At 44.2% G+C, this 26645-nt stretch overlaps 1 protein-coding gene across 1 annotated transcript in view; it reads right to left on the reverse strand.

Moving 5' to 3' along the window:
- Positions 1 to 93: 93 nt before the first annotated feature.
- Positions 94 to 26645, reverse strand: part of LOC135112554 (neuropeptide SIFamide receptor-like) — a 27885-nt gene continuing 1333 nt past the window's right edge. Inside the window, 8 exon segments of the mRNA XM_064027006.1 lie at positions 94 to 3008; positions 4178 to 4357; positions 4762 to 4902; positions 5572 to 5601; positions 5603 to 5680; positions 5682 to 5729; positions 6222 to 6347; positions 9767 to 10017. Coding sequence (XP_063883076.1) covers positions 2652 to 3008; positions 4178 to 4357; positions 4762 to 4902; positions 5572 to 5601; positions 5603 to 5680; positions 5682 to 5729; positions 6222 to 6347; positions 9767 to 10017 — 1211 coding nt within the window. The 3' untranslated portion in view covers positions 94 to 2651.

Here is a 26645-nt window from a genome sequence, read left to right on the forward strand (position 1 = left end):
CAGCTCTGTCTTGAGGCACTGGGCTGGACGGTCGACGAACGAAAACATCCACATCCTCACTATGTCTATGAATGTAGGTTGCATATAACTCTCTCAGTGTTTTATCTTTTATTAAGCACAGTCAAAGCATCGCCATTGGCACCATGGATGTAAACAGCTAGTAAATATTTCGTATTTACGTATATTTATCTACGATCTCTCTCTCTCTCTCTCTCTCTCTCTCACTTACATACCCTTTATCCATGTAGAGCCCAAACACAAACACGAGGATACACAACTTTAGGTCTGGATACATATTTTCTGAAATAAATGTTTGTCACACACACACACACACACACACACACACACACACACACAGATTCACACTTACTCAGTTACCAACAGTATCCATATTTTATCATTAATAGGGATATAACAGAAAACGTATAGGAATGTGTGTGTGTGTGTGTGTGTGTGTGTATATAGGTTAGTCGATGGCAAAACAGACTGCTGTAAACACATACCGCCTCATCTCATCATATCGTTCATAAAGACCTGCTGTTGCTCGATTAGATAAAATTTTATGTATTTTTTTTCACTCGCAGAGGAATTAACGAGTAGTCACTGTGTGTGTGTGTGTGTGTGTGTGTGTGTGTTCTTGCTGGTATTACATAGGGTTTATGAGTCATTTGTGCACGTGTTGTCATTTGCGTGTTGAATGTTATCTTTTGAAATCGAAACTGTGCCTTCAATATCAGGTGTTTGTTAATTTAGTTGTCTGGTATACGTACGTGCGAACAGTACTTACACACATGTGGACGTTTGTAGTTTGTATACACGCGTGAATGAATAATGTATCGTACTGTCTGTATGTCGGTGTGCGCTTTGTACTTTGATGTCTGGTTACTGTTGTTCATGACCGTGAGTAATCGTGTGATTGTGTTCACCAACTCTCAAATCAACACAACACAACACAAAACATAACATTCTTGTTTCAAGGTATGTTGGCAGCCCTGGCCTCCCCCAAGCCAGGGGTGCCAACACAAGCCATAGCACGAGCCCTGCACGGGCGATGCGTACTCGGGACACACGAATTACAGCGTGGACACACGACATAGTTTCTCGGCTCGTAAAACATAAAGTCTTTCTTCACAAGAGACAAACAAGAGTAAGTGGTGTCATCAGACAGACATCATCAGCGGCATGGACAACAAGAATGCAGTCGGTCATGCAGTAGTCCTGTCATAGCATTATGGAGCTTCAGAGCCGCATCAGGTTATGATCTGGTAACGCCACGTGTTCCTCATCCCCAGCATTCACAAATACAATATTGTGAGTAATAACAGCATATACAGCACAACTGCAGGCCTGTCACTAAGCCTCCACCACGGCAAACACTGCAAGCCTCACGTGCCACCCGAACACACCCTTCCCAATTTACGTTTATGTCATCCTAATCTGTTTAGGTTTCATGGGAATCGTCATTGTTATTCCGGAAACAACAAATACACGCCACCGGAATTCTATGCGCATTGGACACGCCACGGAGGCCAACAAATGCCGGGCCACCCAACAACCCAGCGCTGTAAGGCCGCAGCTTATGACATCAGCAAAGCGGTTATCTTGATCCAGAAAAACATGTGTTAATACCTGGAAGGCACACTGGACACTTGAGGCGCATCAGAAGCAAAGGTAATACATGACAATAACTCTGACAGGACCTGGAAGAGAGGCGCTGATTCTCCGGCAGGCATCTCCAAACGTATTTCTCCAAGCGGTTCACACTCACCATACGATCTCTTTCAACGATATTTTCCGTGATTCAAAGGAAGTGCCGAAAGGTAACAGAGACCTTAGTAGGACACAACACGACACGTAGGATACACGCTGATAATGTATCGCGAAAGCTCCTGATGCACAATAATGAGTGAACCCGACTTGAATTTATTAGTTCCCCTGTCATTCTTAATTTCATTTATTAGGAAGCCTTAAACGAGAGGACTTAAGGACGTAAGGTGGAAAAAAAGTGATGCTCTCCTCTCAAGTACCCACACCGCGAAGCTCAGGATGGTATACTTTACCACCTAACAAGGTCATACCGATGAGTAAACACAAGTCAAAGTAAGTGTCTTTCATCCATGCCTATCAATCTTCATTGAAAGTATATAACTGAGAACACGTTCAAATATGCACTGATCAAGTATATACGATGGAATTTATGAGGTTTGTAATGTCTATACACAGGACAAAGTTCTCTTAAGGGAGCAAAATTATGAAGAAAAGGTGAGGAAGATGAAGTCTTTCGGAAAACAATTCAGTGCATTTTCTTTACGGAGCTCCTCCTCCTCTGCCTTCGCGTTGGTTCAGATGAGTGGGCTATCTTCCCCGGAGGCGGCAATGTGGCGGCCCCCGACACTCCTACACTAGAACGCTATGAGTGCCATCTCAAGCGTTCACAGTAGTACCTCGCCGCCTAGTGTGTCAAGTAAACTGAAGGTTCACTATCACAAATGATTCTTAACTTCATCCCTCGCTATATCATTGTGGACCGAACCAAAACTTTTTACCTTCACGAGCATCAGCACTGTTGGGGCGACTGGCAAGCTACAGTGATTGATAAATGAAACTAATACTTTGGAATGGAAGCGTAATTAAGGTAAGAATGCAGCGCCTCATACTAAGGTGCTACACCCGTTGGTCTGTGTGGCAGAGGCTGCGTCGATGGAAGGGGTGGTGGTGGTGGTCGTGGTGGTGGTGGTGGTGGACTCCGTTGGCTTTGTGGTAGTCATGGCGGTGGTGGTGGTGGAAGCAGTGGCACCTCCGTTGGTGAGGTTATTGATGATGCATTGGCGGTACAGGAGCCTTGGTTTGGTAGAAGAGGTAGAACGACGCTTGGTGGTGGCGGCGGTGGTGGCGGTGGGGCTGCTGGAGGGGTGGTGGTACAGCAACGAGGAGGTGGCCACGCACCGCCTCTTCTCCGAGGGAGTGGCGGCCAAGACTGTCCTGGCGCTGTGGCTGTCCAAAGGGATCTGTCGAGAGAGAGAGAGAGAGAGAGAGAGAGAGAGAGAGAGAGAGAGAGAGAGAGAGAGAGAGCATGAGATGTAGTCACTCATTCTGTCACAACTACAAAAGAAAAATAGATATTCATTGAGTTCATCTACACTACTTATCCCATTATGCATTACGTTTCACTGGTGAGTCTGTAACAGTGAAAGACAATACAAGATGATTAAAAATAAACGTTGTTCATCATATAATGGTCTTGAAATAACGATAAATAGGTTTAGTTTTGTTCTCTTCCAACAGATAACGCAATTGACATGCGGTGATACGCCATCTCCAGCTGCAGGGCGACGCGTGCTGCGCAATGGAACGAGTATTTATTTCTCAGCTTATGCCCACAATATCATTCTTCGATTTTCAGTCCTCACCAGCCAACACAGATGGTCGTTCACTTCGTTTTCTCTCGTAAACATCTTTAGTTTCACGGAAATGGGTAATCAACCATGAAAATGTGATTTCATTGATGTTGGGAGAACCAGTCTATCGTCTTTGAAGCGATATTTTCATCAGTGCAGAAGACCACGTTGCAGAGTGGTTTTCAAAAATTAAAGACACGCTTCGCTTCAGCTAGATGGCGCTGGTGCATCAACACACACACACACACACACACACACACACTCTCTCTCTCTCTCTCTCTCTCTTTATATCTGTGTATATATATGTATGTATGTACTCGTATGATAATAGAGTTCACGTCCTTTTTGCGACACGTGTCAGATGGTAAACACTCTTGACACGCTAGTTTGTTTTATTGTACATTCAGGTCGTAAAACCTTCTATCGCCATAACACATGTGACTCTCGAACACCTGCGACTCATATTACAACACCTTTGTTGCACCATTACTTCAAAGCTATTCCTGTTTTCTCGCATGATTTTATACATGACAACGAAAACTACAGTATACCTTGCACCCAATACTTGTTTTGTGTTGCCCATGTAAATTTATGGTAATAATAATAATAATAATAATAATAATAATAATAATAATAATAATAATAAGGATAATAAAAGTATCAGCATTACCAAGACACACATTACAATCCGCTATGATGCCTGCGTTTCTTCCAGCACTCAATAAAACTACCTGAATACTTCAAACACTTCCGAGTCACACAATGAACACATCCCCCACCTGTACAAGCACAGACTTTCTACGTGTCTCGGCAGATCCGGAGGAACTTGAGTACACGGAAAACTCAGAAGACGCCTTGGACTCGAGGGAGCACGGGTTGGGGGTCTTGACGGACGTGAAGGACTTGCAGTTGGTCTCCAGGCGTAGTGGCGAGCAGCAGGAGTGGGATACCAAGATGGCCTGCCGAGGGAACACACGTTAGCGGAAAGTGAGGTTAAGAAAATACTGTTGAAGATAATACAGTGAAAGGAATCAAGGCGGGACAAACACTGGAACAATGTGACTGTCGAAGATAACGCAATAAATGAAACAGAGACTTAGAACAAAAAAAAATGGAGAGAGGAAACGAGAATTGTGTGCTTTGACTAAGGCTACGTGTGAGAGTGATACTTCCTTAAGTAATTGTAGTTCAAGTGCTGCCCCCCAAAAAAAATAAATAAATAATAAGCCGAAAACAAAAGTAAAACATATGGAGAGGAAAAAACACCATCCCACACTAATAAAACACTAATAGAAGAAGCGGTGCAGAAAAAAAAAGCAGACAACAGTGACAGGATGAAGAGCAGCACTCCTTTGCACCTCACCTTGAATCCCGCACGGAACTTGTCGTTGAAGAAGGCGTAGAGAATGGGGTTGATGCACGAATTGGACGCCCCAAGCCACTGTGCGATCGGGGCCAAGATATGTATGAAATTATTCTCCATATCCGTGAGAGCGACGCCCAGCTGTGTGTCGAGGGAAGGAGAAAGCGAGAGGGAGGAATGCATGAGAAGAAGCAAGGCGTGCGTTTCAAATTTGGCTACGTAAGGGTTATGGAATTAAGTGGAGGATATAGAGAGGAGGGAAAATAAGAAAGAGCAAGGGATTATAAGACACACGAAGAAACGAAGAAAATGTAAGAAAAAATAAGAGGAAGAAAACAACGAAGAAAACTAAGAAGAAGGGAAAGTAACGATGATGGAGTAAAAAAGACAAGAGAAAGTAAGAAAGAGAAAGGAAGAACAAAAAAGTAAGTAAAAGTAAAAAAGGCTTTCTGGAAAAATAAGAAGGAAGAGAAGAAGGAATAGAGAAAAAATGAGAGTAAAGAGATATGCTGCAGTTACAATAGAAGAAGAAGAAGAAGAAGAAGAAGAGAGAGAGACAGAGACAGAGACAGAGAGAGTGAGAGAGAGAGAGAGAGAGAGAGAGAGAGAGAGAGAGAGAGAGAGACAGAGGAGGAGGAAACATATCATAGTGGTCACAGGGAAAAGACGCATTGTGAGAGGTATCTACACACACACACACACGCTCTCTCTCTCTCTCTCTCTCTCTCTCTCTCTCTCTCTCTCTCTCTCTCTCTCTCTCTCTCTCTCTCTCTCTCTCTCTCTCTCTCTTTCTCTCTCTCCCTCCCGCACCTTGAGCCTGGCAAAGATAACATAGAGGGGGCAGCCAGGAGAGAGCAAAGAGGATGACCACGACCAGCAACATCTTGATCACTTTAATCTTGGAGCGGTGCATCATCATGGGCCACGCCCACGTCCTGCCTCTCACCGGGAAGCTTGCGGCGCCACACCTGCCGGGAAGCCACACCTGTGATTCATCTTACCTGTAGCACCCCCTGACGCCTCGCCCCTCGCTTCCCATTACCTCGCAGTGGTTGTCTCACAGCGAGGTGTCACTCTGTCAGATTGTAGCTAGCAGTGATTCGCTTTAACCCTTATATTACTTGCTGATGGCCTGTGTGTGTGTGTGTGTGTGTGTGTGTGTGTGTGTGTGTGTGTGTGTGTGTGTGTGTGTGTGTTGTGTCTGTTTGTATGTGTAGTGTGTGTGTGTGTGTGTGTAGCAGTAGTAGTAGTAGTAGTGACCTTAAGCTTGGAGTTGGTAGCAGTAGTAGTAGTAGCAGTAGCAGTAGCAGTAGTAGTAGTAGTAGCAGTATTAAATTAGTAGTAGTAGTAGTAGTAGTAGTAGTAGTAGTAGTAGTAGTAGCAGCAGTATTAGAGCAGCATTATCAAGAGCAACGTGAAGACATCATCAATAGCAGTACCATCAGATTACTGTTGACTACCTTGCGCCATATGAGGATGTAACAGATAGAGATGACGGTGAGGGGCAGCAGGTAACACATCACCAGGTTGGCCAGCACGAAGTACAAATTGCCGCTGTGCTCATCTGGCCACCTGTCCGTGCACACCTGTGGGAAAACACCTGTATCACTGTTCATTCCTTCATTCCTTCCGCCCCGTTCTTCCTTCCTTCCTTTCTTCCTCATATACATATATATATATATACAAATACATACATGCATATCTATATTAGATGCACACCAACTCTCTCTCTCTCTCTCTCTCTCTCTCTCTCTCTCTCTCTCTCTCCCTCTCTCTCTCTCTCTCAGCACGCATGCTCGAAAACTATATAACCATAACATGTCTAAATATAGCAGTGTGTAATAGCTTCCCATGTAACAGAGGCCATAGAGGAAAGAACTAATAATTAGAATTGAGGAGGAGGAGAAGAGGAGGAGGAGGAAGAAGAGATGATGAAGAAAAAGAGGGAAAGGAGGAGGAAAAGAAAGAGGAAAATATTCACTGACTACGTTTTATCGAGAGAGAGAGAGAGAGAGAGAGAGAGAGAGAGAGAGAGAGAGAGAGAGAGAGAGAGAGAGAGAGACAGAGAGAGAGAGACAGAGAGAGAGAGGGTGAGCCACATCGTAAAAAGGGAGAAGGATGAGACGGAAGTGAGGATGCAATGGTGGCGAAGGGCGTAAGAAGTCACGAATGCAAGAACATGGAAAAGGGAAACAATGAAAGGAGATCATAATAAACGAGCGTGATGAGTGAGCGCCTCTGGAGAACGCACGAGGAGGTCAAATCTCTGGTAATTCTTCTTTAACCCAATTACAGGTACGTGTTTTTGTTTCTGGCCTTCAGTCGCCGCGGGAAGGTAAACACAAGTTCGCTGGGGAGACGAAAACACTTCCAAGGGGTAACTTTTGCAATGTATCGATATATATTTTTACAAGGCAACCAAAAAAAACAATTCTCTCTTCGCTTTCACCTTAACTTCAGCCTAACCCTATTCCTCCCCAAGAGTTTCCTCCCTCCAACCGTCACTTCCTCCGTTTTTTCCCCTTTTTTTCATCGCTCGTTCTTTCCTTCCTTCCTTCCTTCATTCCTTTTTTATCTTTCTTCCTTTATCCTGTTTTTAATTTTTTTGTCTACTTTTCTTGTTGCCTTCTTTTTTTCTCTTTATATTAATTACTTTTTTCCTTCCTTCTTCTTTCCCTTCTCCGTTCCCTCCTTCTCTTCCTCCTATTCGTTTTCCTTTCTCTTTCCTTCCTCCCTCCACTTCTCTCCTTTCTACATTTTTCTTCTTTCCTTCCTACTTTGCCTCCTTCTCCTCTTCTTATCCATTTTTTCCTTCCTTCCTTCCTTCCTTCCTTCCTTCCTTCCTTCGCTGTCTAGATATTCCACCGCTCACAAAATTAAACTTTAATACGAAATGAGATTCTTCATTGACCTTATAACTGCGGAAATAATTTATATAGACGTTCTCTCTCTCTCTCTCTCTCTCTCTCTCTCTCTCTCTCTCTCTCTCTCTCTCTCTCTCTCTCTCTCTCTCTCTCTGTATGTCTACGTGTCTGCAAAAATGGCAAGACGAAGAAGGAAGAAATGAAGGAAGGGAAGAAGGAAGGAATATATAAGTTTTTGCATTGGCAGATTGACCTTATCCATGTATTTATTCCCTTATAAGTTTGTTCATATATCTGTTGCTCTTCCGGCCATGTCTTATCACGTGTCTCGTTGAGGTGTCGTCTTTCCCCAACTCCCGTAACGAACCAGCTATAAGTTTGCTCAAAGAGAGAGAGAGAGAGAGAGAGAGAGAGAGAGAGAGAGAGAGAGAGAGAGAGAGAGAGAGAGAGAGAGAGAGAGAGAGAGAGAGAGAGAGAACACATACATATCCACACACTCACACTCACACACACAAACACACAACACACACACACACACACACACACACACACACACACACATCTCTACACAAAGGACACACGGACAAACAGACATGCAAATACGCCGAGAGAAACACTTAAATACGGACAGACACGCGGATAAACCCCTGCTCCCCCCCAAAAAAAAAAAACAAAAAAAACATGCAAAACAAATTTACCATCCGCTAAAATATACCTTAATTTAACAGTTCAGGTTTTAATGCAGCACCGTTAAAAGTGTCATTATCTCACACCATGTTATCTTTACCGTCAAATGGCACCAGTTACCTACAATTCAGGCTTTACTGCTGCTTAAGTATGTCATTGCTTTAACTTTACCCTCCAGATAGTATGCCCGGGAGAGGTAATTTAGTTTTTTAGGTAATTCTCTCTTGATACTGAACCAGGAACCTTCGCTCACATCGTATTAGTGAATCTGAGGGACGTATGAGTGAATAAAGCGACGCAAGGCAATACAAACGCTCCTTATCAGTATCGTATGTCGCTCTGTGTTGACTCTATAAACGTGTGTTATGCTAGTTTACCCAGAGCAGCGTGTCCCGTCCAGACTGAGGCATCACCATTAATAGCCCAAGGTTCATCATTTCCACGGCACTATAATTTCAGTGATCACCAACTTTCTCCATAACAGTTAATGACCCAACTTTAGTGGGACTTAAGAGACTCTGTCACCGGTGTTTTCCAGGCGCAAATTAATGATACTGGACAGAGGCAGGTTAATGTACAATGCGAGGCGACTAACGACCTGATCGACTTTAGCAGGATTTTTGTCTTTTTTTTTTTTTATGGCAAATTACGTGGTGATATTTATTTCTCTGTGAGTGGTTTTACTGCTGGGAGAAAGAAACGGTTCCTCGAAAAAATGTTCAACACTTATTACAGCCATTGAGACCTGTTACGTGGGAGAGAGAGAGAGAGAGAGAGAGAGAGAGAGAGAGAGAGAGAGAGAGAGAGAGAGAGAGAGAGAGAGAGGACACTGCAACTTAAAAATTTCCTACCTTACCAAAACCGTAAGCTGCAAGGACACAAGTTTCGCAAGAGGGAGAGAAAAATGATGCCGTCAAGTGAAGAGGAAAAAGGGAAGGCGAGGGACACTGACAGCAGGGCGAGGCAGGGCGAGGGACGCACAGGTGTTATTGATGCCCTGCCTTCCTGTCGCTGCCACTCCAAGCTGCTTTGGTAGAAACTTGAATGCAAACGATTGGCAAAATTTAGGCCATCGATTCATCTCTCTCTCTCTCTCTCTCTCTCTCTCTCTCTCTCTCTCTCTCTCTCTCTCTCTCTCTCTCTCTCTCTCTCTCTCTTAATTAACTTTTCGTTTACGGCGGGAACAGAAAAAAGCAATGAAAGAAAACGTGAAATTTATCGTAACACGTGAAACTCATTTCCTCCAGAGACGCGTCAAAGGACCAAAATTTGCATCGTACATTTTATTATCAGAGTGCCAAACTCCTTTCGGTACAGCATGCTATTAAAAAACACCACGACACAATCTTTTCTTTCTTTCATCCTCGCTTTCCTTTTACATAACAGGCAATAACAAGACAGTGGAGGAGAGAGAGCAATCCCCCTAACTGCACATCGACCCCACGGCTACTCACGCTCAGGTCCGTCTTGGGTATGGGCTCCAGGGTGAAGTAAATGGCCCAGGGGAGGGTGATGGTCAGGGAGAACACCCAGATGACAAGGATGATGCTGCGGCAGGTGCGAGAGGTGATCTGGCAGCGCATCGGGTAGCAAATAGCCAGGGCGCGGTCCACGGAGATCGCCACCAGTGTGTTGATTGAGGCGGAGACGCTTACGCCTTGCAAATACGACATGGCCTTACACACGAAGAGGCCGAGCACCCAGGCTGTGGAGGAGAGCAGGATCAGCTGTGCCTCGGAAATCTGTGTTGGTGAAGCGTTTAAATGGAATTACCAAACTCTATCAGCATACTGTACATTGCAAGCTGTGGGGATAATATTCTTTGAGGGTTGAAAGGATATCATAGGAGTCTACTACTAAATGAAATACGGTAACATAATAGCATACGTCTTTGAATAGGAATTAAAAGAAGTTTTGAGAGGAAGAAAGAACGTCTGTAGTACCTTGTGTCTTATTCATTATGTATTAAAAAACATCTAGTTCTCATGTAATCTATCTGTAGTCAGGTACGTTGTATGCATGATAAAGACTTGGTGATGAGCAAATAGTACTTGAAGGAGATGAAAGGTCTTTAGTGCACTCATATTTCACGGTAAAAAGTCTTCTTCAGTGGACTCATATTTCACGGTAAAAAGTCTTCTTCAGTGCACTCATATTTCACGGTAAAAAGTCTTCAAGAACATATATTGTACATGCTATCGAAACAGAGGCACGCCACATTGCACTCTCCTTGTATAGGTACCCTGCTCGATACACTCCAACACATCGCGCACAAATATACAAAAAGTAGTGAGTCCCGGGTGTTGAGAAAGCTACGACTTCGCTGAGAGAAATAACAAACCAGTCTTTACGGGAACCGGAAACAAAATAAATTGGAGGAGACGCGTAAATGATTGAATCTTCTGTCCAATCGTGCGGGGCCCTCGTGTCCTCGTGTGCGTCTCTCCACTTCGTCTTCCTCTGTCGTGAGTCCTTAAAGGGAGCGACTTCAGTATAAGTAAGGTAAGTAAGGGAAATTTCCTAATGCATATTTTAAGGAGATTATACTTCGTCTCCACGGAGGAGCTGCTTCTCTGAAAATCTATTACGCCTTACGATAATTCCCCCATTACAAGGCAGCACCCTCATCCACTTCCACTTAACGGTGTACTTTGCTCTCCTCTTCCCCTGAAATGCGGCGCACCTCCCTGCTTCCGTCTCACTCGCCTGTCATGTTTGGCTGTTATATTGCCTCTCCACTTCCGTCACCCGTAATGCCATCGCCAGGTGTTATGGATCACTTATTCCTCCTTTAATGCCCACACACTCCCGCCCCTGACGCATATCCCGCCCTCGCACCGCCCTCCCCTCCCTGTGGTATATACGAGGTGTTTGCCAGTCTCTGCCTCTGCCGCCATTACCATGACAAAGGTGCAGGTTGTGCCTCTCACTTCTGGCCCTTCCTCCCCTTCTCTTCCCCTTCCCTGCCGCCCAAACTCAGCCTGCCAAGGTCATTTAGCAAAGCTGTTTTCTTGTTTACTACAAAATTTTGCTTACTTTTCACTCTTCCCTGCCACTCCTTCATCCTATATTTCCTTTTTATTCTTCCCCTCCTCCTCTAACTACTTGTTCCCTTGACCATCTGCCTTTTACTCTCCTCTTTCGGATCTTTTCGTCATACTTTTCATTTTTATCTTTTTCTCTGTTTCATCTTACTTCTCCATACAATCCCCTCTCTCTCTCTCTCTCTCTCTCTCTCTCTCTCTCTCTCTCTCTCTCTCTCTCTCTCTCTCTCTCTCTCTCTCTCTCTCTATTATCTTCATCCACACCTACTCTCCCCGTTTACCCTGTCTCTATCCACACTCCACTTCTCCCTTACACAACTCCCTGTTCCTCCCACTCCTACTCTTTGCCACTACATCATTACCGCAGACTAGAGAGAGAGAGAGAGAGAGAGAGAGAGAGAGAGAGAGAGAGAGAGAGAGAGAGAGAGAGAGACCTAAAACCCAATCTCAATTTTCCAGTCTAGTTGATTTTTCTCTTGTAAATAAGAGGCAAGGGTTTATTTCAAGTCCTCAGATTGGCCACATGAGATGGTGACGGGCTCATCCTTCCTGCTGGTGCCCCCTTGATGAATGCTATTTACATTAAGGGAAGCTCAGAGTGGTCGCAGCGGGAAAGTCAAGCGGACCAGATGAGCACCTGATGGATACGAGGCCAGACTAAGAAGGAAAAGCCTCAGAGTTCATACAAGGGTGCCCATGATGACTTGCACGTAAACTCAAAGGGAAATTTAGTACCTTTGATTCTCTGGGAGGTTAGTCGAGCTGATGGGAAGGATTGCCACACGTAATGACAGAGTGGAAGCAGTGGAGGGAGAGAGAGGTAGAGGCACAGAGTGGTAGGGGTTAGAAAATGAGAGAGAGAGAGAGAGAGAGAGAGAGAGAGAGAGAGAGAGAGAGAGAGAGAGAGAGAGAGAGAGAGAGAGAGAGAGAGAGAGTGTGTGTGTGTACCTACGTATATATCCTTGTTAAGACTCCAGTTTGACAAAGTACTACTCTGATTTATTGATTCGCCTACATCCCCACCCTCTCTCTCTCTTTCTCTCTTATAACCTGTAAACTCCATTTCCATAATATTCTCCTCACAAGAATCTACATTAACTTTAAAGAACATGCCCACCACAGCCGCCACCACCACCACCACCACCACCACCATCAGCCGCAATGAATGAAGTGCAGGACAAATGCCTCCCCTAACCCTGTGCACTTATTCCTCCTTACGCTCGTCAATCTCCAGGCGATCGGAGAAAAACTTCCCTGACCGTATTGTTGAGCACTTCGTCGTCTTATCCCTAACATTTACCAGGCTCTAGTGGGCGTTGCGGAGGCTTTAAAGGCTGTGTTCTCGTCTCTGGTAATTGTTTAACAAGGACTCTGCATCGTCAATCGGAAAGACCCCAATGAGAACCAGAGTAATCATCTCTGTTGCCTTTGAAAACAGTCCTGGTGAGAGAGCAGTGTTTGAGAATACGGGCTCTTTTCTCAGCTCACCTTTATCGTATGTCAAATAACACAAGTCAAGAGGAAAGTGCCAGCCCTACAACACTCCAGTCAGCTGCTCCTTAAGGCCGTCCGCGCGACAGTAGTGCGTGACAGTCGGTAACAGAGCGCTATCAGATAAACTCGACAATAAAAAAAAAAAGGAATAAGAACGTACTATTAGGTAGTGTGTCTACTTCCGAGTCATTTCAGTGAAGTGAGCGACGATTCCAACAATCCCTTTAATAGTACCGCCATTTGTATTTTTGATGTTGCCATTCATCAGTTTTGTGTCGGAAAGAGAGATTGAGAGAGAAAAACACAGACACATCGACTTGTAATCTGCGTCCCTCACATTCTCCCGTCACGCCATTGTCGAGTCTGAATGGAATGTAATGACGCTCACGGTAAGAGAGAGAGAGAGAGAGAGAGAGAGAGAGAGAGAGAGAGAGAGAGAGAGAGAGAGAGAGAGAGAGAGAGAGAGAGAGAGAGAGAGAGAGAGATCGTATCTAATAAATCAAAATTACGTTTCGATATAAAGAATCACTTCAGTAAGACACAGCACAGATACCGCGTTAATTTTGAGGCGGGAAAGAGTGAAACCAAACCAGCTGGTCCGTCGCGGCGAGGCGGGAAGAGCCGATACCCAGCTGAGAGCGTGGCGGCTGGGCACTCTCTCATCTGCGGACGAGTGAAGACCGCCCGCTGGACCCAAAAATTGACAGGTACACGCCCAAGTTCCCCAAGAATTGAAGACATTTTTCTGACGCCCGGGAAGTTGTCAGAGTTATCGGGTGTTGTGAAGCGAAGCAGCGGCCGCCTCTTCTTATGCAAAGGTATCTTTTTTCATATAATTTTCTTTTTTTTTTCTCCTTCCGAAACTTTTCTATTCCGGCATTTTTGTTTTTCCTACTTGGGGTGTCCATGTGTGTGCGTGTGTGCCTGTGTATGTGTGTGCGTGTGTGTGTGCTGTTGGTGGTTGCGTTTTATCATGCATGGTCGTCTGTGTGCGTGTTTTGATTTATAGAAAAAATATATATATAGCAGTGAGCGGGTTTAGGTATTCGCTTCTTTCTCTGCCAGGCTTAACTGAGAGCGTTCAGAAATATAGGATGGAATTGCCTGACACGTAGCAGAGAAATGTTTCGGCATCGTCCATCCTCGCTATAGAAGTAAAAATGTAATACTTTATTTTATTGGCGCCGTTAAGCATTGATCTATATATATACGAGTGTACCGGTGCGTCTCCCTACAGCTTCACCCCCCTCGCTTTATCTCTCTCTCTCTCTCTCTCTCTCTCTCTCTCTCTCTCTCTCTCTCTCTCTCTCTCTCTCTCTCTCTCTAATCCTCACGATTTTTGCATTTTTTCTTTTTTTCCTCGAATTATCTTGCTTTCAGACACCGCAATACTTTCTCTCTCTCTCTCTCTCTCTCTCTCTCTCTCTCTCTCTCTCTCTCTCTCTCTCTCTCTCTAGTACCCCCGTAGCACCTAAGCCTAATATTGGACTGTCTGCGTCATCAGCCATAACAAGGAGCGACATAAAGGGAGCAGTAAGCCTATCTTCCAACTTCACTCATTGCTCCACTGACATTCATCCGACTTATTTTCGCGTGAAGGAGAACCCGCGCGCTTTGATCTCAAGTGTGTGGGGAGCTAAAACCCAAACACAAATGGGAGCTCTTCTCGTTTTATTCTCCGTAACGGTGATAGCGACGTAACTGTTATTTTCCTGTGGCGGTGGATGTGATGTTATTTTATTTTTTTTTAGTATTATTATTACTTTCTTCCCTTTCCCACAGTTATTTTTTATTTATTTATTTATTTTTTTGTAATGTGTGTGTGTGTGTGTATGTGTGTGTGTGTGTTTGGTGGGGTTTACAGTCACGTGTTACTGGGGCGGATGGTACTCAGGTCATACAGGTCTCAGATCAGATGATTCGCATGACAGATAGGCCTGAGTGCAAATAGCTCTCAGTACGTTTGATACTCGAGACACTTGGTGCACAAACCACTTGGTTCCCAAAATGTCTCTACACTCAGACATATGGACTGCAGGCTTCGTAAAGGTATCATGTGCTACTACTACTACTACTACTACTACTACTACTAGCGACATGCTGCCCCTCCTTCCCTTCCACCCAAGCCGTCATCCGATAATTGAAATTCGCGCCCATCACACACACACACACACACACACACACACACACGTAATTATCATGACCAATATGGTGTTTCCAGTGTTCCAGGGTTTTCGGGTATTTCCAGGTATTTCCCAGACTGAAATGAGTAAATTGTAGTAGTAGGAGGGAGAAGTAATGAGGAAAGGAGGAGGAGGAGGAAGAAGGAAGGAGGAATGAAGGGGGAGGATGGGAGGAGAGTGGTGGTAGTGTAGTAGCTGGAGGAGGAGGGGAAAATGAGTGTTTTCCAGAGTGAAATACGTAGACAGTAGTAGTAGGAGGAGGAAGAAATGAGAAATGGAAGTGTGTGAGGGAGTGTAGTAGTAGTAGTAACAGTTGTAGTAGCATTATTATCATTATTAAGAGTGTGAATGGTGTGTGTGTGTTGAGGGGGTGGGATGCTGTGTGTGGTGCTGTGTCTGGGCCGCACCGTGTTGGATTGTCTGGTATACGGATCGATATACTACTACTACTGCTGTGTGTGTGCCGGATTGCCAGCTTGATGTGGAGATAGACTGACAGATTACTACTACTACTAATACTACTACTGTTTGTGTGTGTGTGTGTGTGTGTGTGTGTGTGTGTGTGTGTGTGTGTGTACATAAACGTAATAAAATAGAAACAATACAAGTAGAATAAATTAATATACACTAAAATATACTAAAATAAATAAAAAAAATAATAAAAAGCACGTCCATCATCCTCTCTCTCTCTCTCTCTCTCTCTCTCTCTCTCTCTCTCTCTCTCTCTCTTTGTGGGTGGATGAAAGACGGATGTACGAGTAGGTGGGCGTATAGAAGGGTGGATTGTGATAAATAGTTAGATGGATGGATTGATTGATTTGGGGATGGGAAAATTGTCGTGTGGATGGTTAGATAAATGGGTGAGTGAATGGGTAAGTGGATGGGTTAGTGGGTGGTTGGATGCGTGTATAGTTGGGTGGATGAACTGTTGTATAGATGGATATTTGGCCGGGTGGATAGATGAGTGGATGTGTGTATGAAGGGATGGGTGGATGAGAATGTGAATGAAAGGGTGAGTCAGTGGATGATTAGAAAATGTATGGATGGATGAATGAGTTGTAGGTGGATGGGCCGGTCAATGTGTGGACAGATGGATTTGTTGGTGAATGGTTGTGTGGATAGGTGGGTGTATGGACGAGTGGGTGAGTTGGTGGGTGGGTAGATGGTAAATGGATGAGTGGATGGGTGGATGAATGGATGGATCGATGGGAGTCAGTGGTTGGATGGGTGGGTGGGAAAGTGGATTGGGGGTGGTTGAGTGGTTGAGTGGATGGGTGAATGTGGCTGAACAAATAGATAGATGGTCTGGTGAACGTATGTGCAGATCCATATGCTGCCTTCACGAAGCCTGTAGTCCAGACGCTTGAGTCTAGAGACATTTTGAGGACCAAGTGGTTTGGGTATCAAGTGCCTCGAGTACCAAACGTCCTGAAGCCTATTTGCTGCACTCAGGCCGATCTGTCTTGAGGATCATCTGACCTGAGCTCCTTATGGCCTGAGTACCATTTTCTTCCATTTGGGTGGAGTATACAGTATTTAAAATTTTTTTCCAGCAAGATTTTTGGAATGAAAGCATTTTCCTGCGTATACCAAACATGTAATTTACGTTTTTTTTCGGGTTTCATCTTCATTTAGAAATCTAGCACGTGTTAAAATTGTTTCGAGTTTAGTTTCTATTTATATTTCCTTCGGCAAAACAACATATTTCTTTGAAGCAACTGCATCATTGAGACTCCCATCACCTTCCTTCTATCCTTCTTTGTACTAATGGCACGTTTCTAACTATGAATCCTTCCCTCTTTCTTCTTCGGAAAGCTCCTTGCCATCCTCACTAGTTCTCCTATTCTCCCCGAAGCCCCCCTCCTCCCTCGCCCTGCCTTCCCTCCCACACCCTCCCATCACTATTGTCTCGTAACGCGAGAGGTTGCACAGTTCTAATTATTTTTCACTCCGAAGCGCAAACTCAGTAAGGCGAGTAATGGACACAAATATTGACTCGAGTTTTCATCACGGCGCCTCGAGGGTCACGTGCCGGCCCTCCTTGTCTCCTCTCTCTGCCCGCAGACCAATATTGCGTCACGCGTGAAGGATTAGCTCACCACATTGGCTAATTGTGGCTCAGTAGGGCTGGTGACTGTCATTATCATTACTTATTATTATTATTATTAATATTATTATCATCATCGATCGATCATGAACGATCACTGATGCTACTATTACTATTACTACTGCTGCTGCTGCTGCTGCTGCTGCTGCTGCTCACTATTAAAACGGAAGCTTACGTAGCCTAGAAAGTTAATGTAAATTTAAATTACAGAGATATAATTTTTCAGTCCTGATTTACGGCCGGAAGACGTGGTCGTGGACAAATTGCATAACAAGCGTTGTAGCTCTTTTACTATTTTTGTTATTTTTCTCATTGGTGTTCCTTAACGAAAAATATGGCTAGCATGTGGACGAAAAAAAGATAACATAGAATACTAAGAGTACAAAACGACTCAGAGCAGAAAAAGAAAAAAAAAACATTAAAAAGCAAACTGTCCCGAACTAAAATAAATAAATAAATAAAAGAAAAGAAAGATGAGACTCAAGAAATATTGATAGCTTTAAAAGAAGAGTTTAAATCATAGATAATATATTCTTTTGGAGCGAAATAAAAACAGCAGAATAAATCAAAAGCCTTGAATATCATTAATGGTGAAAATACAGAGGGAGAAACTATTGTGTGTAAAGAGAATGAACGCAGGTTGTTAAATAAACTAAAGGATAGTTCGTTTCAATCTAGAAAATCTCACACAACTATATCACCAGAAACACTGAAACTGTATATGAAAATAATGAATAAATAAAATGAATAAATAGATAAAATAAAAATATGGTATTGGAATCGACAGCATCCACGCACAGTAGAGATGACGCCATGTTTTTCTTTTACACAGACTCTACCGTGAGCCAAAAATTTTTCCCTTTTAAGATCAAGTGATTGTGAGAATGAAAGTGCAATCTCTCTCTCTCTCTCTCTCTCTCTCTCTCTCTCTCTCTCTCTCTCTCTCTCTCTCTCTCTCTCTCTCTCTCTCTCTCTCTCTCTCTCTCTTGCTCAATAAACGACTACCTATACAGAGGCAAAATAAAAAAAATTGTAAATTCTCTCTCTCTCTCTCTCTCTCTCTCTCTCTCTCTCTCTCTCTCTCTCTCTCTCTCTCTCTCTCTCTCTCTCTCTATCTATCTATCTATCTATCTATCGATCTAAATATTCGTCGATAAATCCATCTCTCTCTCTCTCTCTCTCTCTCTCTCTCTCTCTCTCTCTCTCTCTCTCTCTCTCTCTCTCTCTCTCTCTCTCTCTATCAGGACAGTGACACAAGCGACTCACAAACCCACACATCCACTCGTCAAAGCAACAAAAACACATGAAATTCCTTTTGATCGGTATTCCAAAAGTGCCCGTGTCCTTGGGTAACCTTTGCTTCTGAATGACACGGTAATGAGAGGAGGAGAAAGGGGAGGAGGAGAAGGAAGAGGAGGAGGAGGAGGAAGAGGAGGACTAGGAAGTGCAGGAAGAGAATAAAGGTAACGAGAAGGAATAAAAGGATGCCTGAAAAAAAAGACTAATATTGTTAATACTAAACTTCCATTGACGATCATGATTGTTGTTATTAATGATGGTGGTGGTGGTGGTGGTGGTGGTGGTGATGATGGTGGAGGGGAGTAATAACGACTGTGAAAAAGAGGTTTGCGAATCATTATTCATCATTACACTCTGACAAACAATCCACAGGTGACAAATCACACACACACACACACACACACACACACACACACACACACACACAGTGGAGCGGTTATGAGAGAGAGAGAGAGAGAGAGAGAGAGAGAGAGAGAGAGAGAGAGAGAGAGAGAGAGAGAGAGAGAGAGAGAAAGTGATAGTTATATAAGATCTCAGAAAGTGATGACCTTGAGCCGTTTACTTTTTTCCCATTAAATAGAGTCTCTCTCTCTCTCTCTCTCTCTCTCTCTCTCTCTCTCTCTCTCTCTCTCTCTGGGGAGGTTTGGGCGGCCCGATAGATGGACAGTCACCCAAGCCTCTATGACTGGGAAGAATGACGTGGTATTTCGCTCTTTCACTATCTCACTCGCTCACTTCCTCACTCTCTCATTCAGCTGTCCATTCACTCCAGCCCTCCGCCATTTACTCACTCGGTTACTACAACATTTTTTTTTTCTGAGAGGAGAATGAATCTTGTCCAAACTTACGTGACGGGCATCAAGTAGTGGAAGTTGTACTAAAGGGTGGTGTGAATTTGGGAAATGTGTTCGGTGTAAGTACGGAGAAGTGTTATTGAATAGAGAAAAGGAGGAGGAAAAAAACGTGAAATAAGGGTCGCAGGCTCCACATTCATTCATTTCCTTTCACGTCAGTCTGACAGAGAAAAACAGGACATATATTCCGGGACGGAGCTGGAAAATCATATAATGCTTTCCAACAAAATAAAGAATATTAATGTGACTCCTTTTACGTACGGAGAAAAGCAAGACGTGTCTATTGACTTCCCAAGTAGAATGAAAAAAAAAATGTTACGAAATATAATTTGCTAAAACACGAAAATGCTGTGATATCTGAAGACTAATAATCACTAATGAAAGACTGCGAAGAGCGGAAATTAACCAAGTCTGTGTAGGAGGTGTTTCTCAATCCTCCTGGACGTCCACTCGAGGGATTAATATTCGAGATTTACTACGTACCAAACACTGCGATTTAATTAATATTTGTAAGGTCAGTGAGATCAGATCGCAGCTTGGTGAGGACAATACTGAATTCTCTTCTGGCACTTATAAAGTTTAACGATACCCTTGTTATAAGCCGGTAGATTTCCTGTTATCTGCTCTTTCTGTAGTCTACTCTCTCTCTTTCTTTCTCTCTCTCTCTCTCTCTCTCTCTCTCTCTCTCTCTCTCTCTCTCTCTCTCTCTCTCTCTGCTTCTCAGTGCACCCACCTCTCCTTGAGCCTGTTTGATTGTCTGTCTGTCTTTCTCTGCACACATGTCTGGCTGTCTGTATGGCTGCGGTTCCCTCTATCCCTCTCTTTTCCATGTGTCACGTTGTCTCTTACCCGAGGGATTATTAAAGCAGTATGCTGAAGTGATGGATAAACAACCTTAGAAACATCGACAAGATTTTTATTTTATTTTTTATTTAGATAATGAATTGTCTCGACATTTTTTTTTTTTTTGTTCTTTTTTATTAGGTCTTTCATTGTCTTTTGTGTCTGTATCTTAATATCTGCCTTCCTGTCTGTCTGTGTTTATGTGCCTGATCTCTCTCTCTCTCTCTCTCTCTCTCTCTCTCTCTCTCTCTCTCTCTCTCTCTCTCTCTCTCTCTCTCTTCACTGAACTTTCATTATACCATTAGTCACATTATGAGTTTGCCACTGTGATGACCGACTATAGCGATGAATGTAAAATTTCCTACTAATAGCTACGTAAACAAGACATATATGATAACGTTAGTATCTGTTATATCTGTAGTCTTTATAAAGTCACTCAAAGGACATGCAATTGATCCACTAACAAACATTACAGGTGGAAGGGATGCTATATCTACACAGTGGCAAGGAATCATCAACCAGGTCACCTTGGCGCACCTGCACACCACCTGCCAGTCTCCCTCGTCCTTCACCCTGGTCTGGGAGAGTCACCTGACCTGCCATTCAGAGGCGTGCCTAGATGAGATGAAAGATACGATGCCACAGAGGGACAACATCCGTCAAGAGAGAGAGAGAGAGAGAGAGAGAGAGAGAGAGAGAGAGAGAGAGAGAGAGAGAGAGAGAGAGAGAGAGAGAGAGAGAGAGATGGGACTGGATGCAAATTATGAAGAGCTAGGTGTGACTGTCATCCAAACCTACATATTTCCTTACCTCGTTCTCGCCTCGTCACACACGATACGCGCGTCACAACACACACGGTCCTTAACTGTTAGGTTACCTGACTACAAGCGCAGCATGGGAGCCAAAGAACGCCTTCACATTATTGAATTAAGTAGTCGTTTAAGATGTGTAGTTCCGATTGGTTTAAAACTCCATTTTATCAGCTCATTCAGTAACACACACACACACACACACACACACACACACAATATTTCTCAGTTTAAATCAGGCAGAAATAGATACTGTATCGTAGTTACTTCGTTATACACGCTTCCTGTGAAGGAAATACAATAAATCTCACACTTCACAGGTTCGTCTAACCTCCAACAAGTTTTAAATCGAGCGAACACTTCGACACGCATGAGTTCCGCCGCCTGTTGTGTCTTGGACAACAGCGCACCGCCCCCATTAACCTTTGATTCTTCCTGTGTTTGCCTGGTCCGCGAATCTCGATCTCCGGCGATTCTTTTCCTCTCACACCTCGTCTGCCTGTGTATGTGTTCCTCTCTCCACGTTTATGGACTACATTTACTGCCTGCTCTTCGTCTCCCCTGCAACGAATCCCCTTTTATGACCAATCCTCTCTTCAGTTCCTGTCCACCACACTTTACCACATTTTCTATTCTCCTCCCTGTCATTGTCAACTGTTTCTCACTACCTCTCGTTCCTGCAGGACTCACGGGTGAGGACGTTGCTGATGAGGGTGGCGGGCACGCAGCACACCAGCACGAGCAGATCCGCGAATGCCAGGTTGAAGAGGAAGTAAAAAACCGGTGTCCTCATGATCCTAGTGCGCACCACGACCATTATCACCAGCACGTTGCCGATGATCCCCAGCACCATCACCAGGATGTAGGCTTGGACGTAGAGCACCGTGATGGGGAGAGAGTGACGCAGAAGAGTCAGCTCCCCGTAAGGCCCCAAGCTGCCGTTCAGTGACCTCCTGCTATCATTCTTCTCGCTCCCGCCGCTCGGGTTCTCAGAGGGTACTAACGACTCCTCGTCACTGTCTTCGGGCCACATGGCTGCTCGTCTGCGTCTACCACAGTGAAGTGTTCAGTCGTTCTTAGGAAGCTGCAGCACAAGTGAAAATAACACAGGATTTGATGCGCGATTTTTTTCTTTTTTTTTTCAGATGTAAATGTTCTTTTAATGATTAAACGTGAAAATACGTGCACGCAGGTTTCCTGTCTAAATGTAAACGAAATATTTCAAAAGTATATTTTTCTCAAACACATTCAGATCTAAATAACTAAAAAATAGACAGAGCAACTATCGTGATATAGGAAGAAAAGAGAAAGACAGAAAAAGAAAAACAAAACAAAACAAAAAAACAAAAAATAACCTTACATGATACGTACATGAATCGCATCAGTAAAGTTAAGAGGAAAGCAACAAATTACCCAGCACATAAAGAAAAGGGAGTTGTCAAGACAGACTAAATACAGGGATAACTTAAGTGAGGCGCGGCGACTGTCAGTAACCGTGGGAATGAGATGCGCGTCCCGTCGCCAGGAAGGTGTCAAGAAGAATGAGCGAGAGCACGATACAGACAGACAGCAGAGACCGCCAGGGGAAGGAAGGGAGGGAGAGGAAAGCTGTGACAGGGGGAGGGAAGAGGGAGTAGGAGACCCAGGATAAAACCGAGAGGGAGGGGAAGAGAGGAAGGATGGATTGGGGATATGGGAGGAAGGAATGGGGGAGAAAATTCTCTCTCTCTCTTTCTCTCTCTCTCTCTCTCTCTCTCTCTCTCTCTCTCTCTCTCTCTCTCTCTCTCTCTCTCTCTCTCTCTCTCTCTCTCTCTCTCTCTCTCTCTCTCTCTCTGAACTCACTAATACTTCATTGACCTCCTCTTCTTATTTTTATGAGTTACGTCACTTTCTACATTGTTTCACTTAGAGTAAATAACTAATACTGTACACTACTTACTGTCGTAAAATGTCAACAGTCATTCAAATATAATACTGTGTGCTTATTTATCCTCCTCCTCCTCCTCTTAGATTTGATCTTTCATCTCATCCACCTCCTTCATCACACCTTCCTTCATCTCATCCACTGCTACGTTCCTTAGATCAATGAATCAGTCTTCCTCCTCTTCCTTCTCCTCCTCATCCTCCTTGTCTTTCTCCTACTGACACTTTGTTTACCTCTTCTCTACTTCTTATCTTCTCTATTTCTTCTCCTTCCTCCCACTTCCTTCCTTCCGTCCTCTTTCACTCTTACAGTCTTCCTCCTACTTCTCCTTCTTACTCTTCGGGAGCGCTCTGCTGAAACTGGAACTCAACAACAAAATCTTCGATGTTTAGCTCAGATGGAATTTCATTTTACTTCCCCTGCCTCCACCACCACCACCACCACCACCACCACCACCACCTCCTCCTCCTGCTCCCGCTCTTCCTTCTCCTCGATATTACACTCTCCTCAGGACCGCATTACCCAACACCTACTTAAAGATTTTCTCTCCCGTGCATCTTATTCCTTTCTATACTTGTTGTTCACTGGTGTGGGGGTGAGCGGAGAGATGGTTCAGAAGGAGAGCGTAAGGGTGCGAAACGTGGCTGGAAAAAGAGAACAAACAGACCAGAATAGGAAGACGATCGGCAGGGAGTCGTGGGAAAATAGAGGGACTGGGTGTGGGGAGTAAGAGGTCGAGGAAAGTGGAGAGAGTGGAGAGAAGAATGGTGAGGTGGTGGTGGAACGTAAATGGCGGAGAGGCGTTAGGAGGGAAAGAAACGACAGAGAGAGCAAGAAATGAAGAAACGGGAAGGTTCAAGGTGCGAGGAAAGGGAGGAACGGAGCAGGCGGAGATGCGTGGGTGGCTTGTGATGACTGAAAGAGGAGCATGTGGCGTGGGAATACTGGTGAGCGAGGTGGTGGGAGGCTGTGGTGGCGGCCATGACCAGACCTCGCCTCCCACGCGTCACACTGAGCCCGGAGGAACTTCAGCCTCGCCCATTCACGTCCCCTTCATGTCCTCTTTTTGTTGACCACATTAACTTTTATGCACCGTAAAGACGGTAATTTCGCGCATGCAAAAGCGCACACACACACACACACACACACACACACACACACACAGTAATGAGAAAATTAGAAAAAAAAGATTATGAAGCCTTAAAACTTTATTTCCTCATGTTTCAAAAGTTATATGCGAGAAGCAGAGTAAGTAACGAAGCTATTTGGAGCCTTTAATGTGTGTGTGCGCGCGTGTGTGTGTGTGGGTGGATGTGAGAGGACGCATTAGTATTAAATCACGTTCGCGGTTTACACACACACACACACACACACACACACTGAATTGTGCATGCTTTCCCCATCTCATCATCCGCCTCTCTCCCCATCCGTCTATCTGTTTGTCCATGCTGAAAGCCACTTCGTTCGATAGATAGACAGACGGACAGATAGGTAAGCAGGTAGATAGATAGATAGATAGATAGGTAGGTAGGTAGGCAGGTAGGTATATAGAAAGTAGATTGGTAGATAGATAGGTGGCTAGACAGATAAAGAAAGACAGAGAGATAGATACACACAGCAGGGATGTCCTTGTTCTCGCTTTTCCCTAACGATGAGTGACGCACGAGCCACACCCACGCCGGCCAGACAACAAGGCTCTTGTCAGTTGTACATTCAATTCAATATAGGACTACTATGATACGCAGACACACGTTTCAATTTTCCGCTAAAATTATTTCGACACACACGAGTTACAGCGCCTAACGAAAAGGTGGAGCGAGGCAGATTCTTTCTCTCCGTCGCTCTGAAAAGGTCATAGTGACATACCGCTTACGAGAACTCGATTCGACCATTCCTGACTTCAGTGCCCAAGGTGAAGGTGCCCAGAGTGACGCTGCGGGGTTTGACAAGCAGAGTCCAGCATCGACCCTACACATACGCAAGACCACCCCGGAAAGTAGCTGCCTCCCGACCTACATGCCGCCCATACTCTCTCTACAACCATCGATAATATTGGGTTTCTTTGTCTTTAGCTCCTTCTGCTGCTGCTCCTGGTTCTCATCTTCATTCTCTTCCTCCTCCTTGTCGTTCTCCTTCCCCTACTCCTCCTCCTCCTCCACGGCCTCCTCATCCACATCATCCCCTTCGTTCTACATGCCCTTCCTCCTTTTCCTGAAGGTATTTTTTTAGAGGTGAGTTTCAGGAGTTTCGTAAACAAGCTTGTGTAACAAGACAGCAAGCGGTGTGGACGCAGGTGTTGCAAGACTGTGGGTGTATTGATGAGGTATTGATGCCTTGTTGCAGGGGAGGCAGAAGGCAACAATGGAGCCACGAGTTTGATTTGTAACCCTAAATTGTATTCAGTTCTAATAATTATGCATTTCCTGACAGATATTCATGTGTGTCTGAGTTTGCCCATTTATATGCATATTCGTCGTGTGCTATTTGATTTATATATAAGTATTCTTTCTCGTCGGTTTTCTAGGACAGTGTGTTCTTTCCCAGGCAAAACCGTTCGTCATGTTCTTCAGAAGCAATCACTTGCCGCTGCTTATTGGCTGTTTACGCTTCCTCAGCTTCTGGTGGTAATTGTTAACGTTCAGTGTGGAGTGAGCGAGGCGGGTTCCATTTACTGGCCTGTTGCCGAATCAACAGGTGTAGCGTGTATACCTGCAGGCACACTAAGGGTGATTGAATGAAACAGACACAATTGCTCAAAGGCAGGTGTTCTTGGGGGTGGCACGTTCCCTGATGTAATAGGTTATTTGACAAATTATCTGCTTGCTTTCCAAACTGTATTGTTCACCAGAATATGTAAAGCAATTTCTTATTTCCTGTGGAGAGTTAATTATCGTCCTTCATTAGTTAGATTACCTTTCTTTACTCTTGTCAGCTAGCCTAAGCACCGTCCTCTGGCTACTTGCTTATTCAGTGTTTTCTTTACATTCATGTGGAGACAATCAGAATCCATCTAGTTAGTTTTTATTATTGTTCGCTAGCAAAACCAAAGAGTGGCTCCTGTGGATAAAGAATAACGAGGAGGAGAAGGAGGAGGGGGGAAGAAGAAAGAGAAGGAGGAAGAGGGGGAAGAGAATGAAGGTGAGGAGAACCAGGAAAAGGAGGAGCTTCGAACAGGGAAAGTGGAGCAAGAGGGTCGGAAAAGATGTCTCGAAAAAGGAGGAGGAGGAGCAGGAGTGGTGAGTGGCGCGGAAGCCCGATTTGAGCCAAATTATAAGTGGTGAACAGCTGAGGCGGCACGAGTGGGAAGAGGGGACGGAAGATGAAAAAGACAGTGCAGAAAACAAAATAAAAAAAAAATGCTGACAGATGTACAAAAATGCTGAATTAAAATTCGGAGTTAGAATATGAAAACAATATGAATGTTACGTGAAGGTCACACAGGAAGGACAAAAAGAAAAAAAGAGAAAAGATGAAGATAGTCCACATAAAAAGTTGCTAGTGTGAAAAAAACAAAAATATTAGTGGAGATTATGAAGGCACTAAGTATGAAAACGATGTAAAAGGTAGTGCAACATACAAACAAGACAAATAGAACGGGGAAATAAAGAAGATAACCCTGAAAAAGGAAAAAAAAAGAAAAAAAATAGTAGTAAAGGAAGATTTTTGAAGATGCCAACAAGAATGTGAAATCCAAGAAAAAAAGACACACACACACACACACACACACACATATACACACACACACACACACACACACACACACACACACACACACA

This window comes from Scylla paramamosain, chromosome 24 (genome assembly GCF_035594125.1).
Source record: "Scylla paramamosain isolate STU-SP2022 chromosome 24, ASM3559412v1, whole genome shotgun sequence".
NCBI lineage: Eukaryota > Metazoa > Arthropoda > Malacostraca > Decapoda > Portunidae > Scylla > Scylla paramamosain.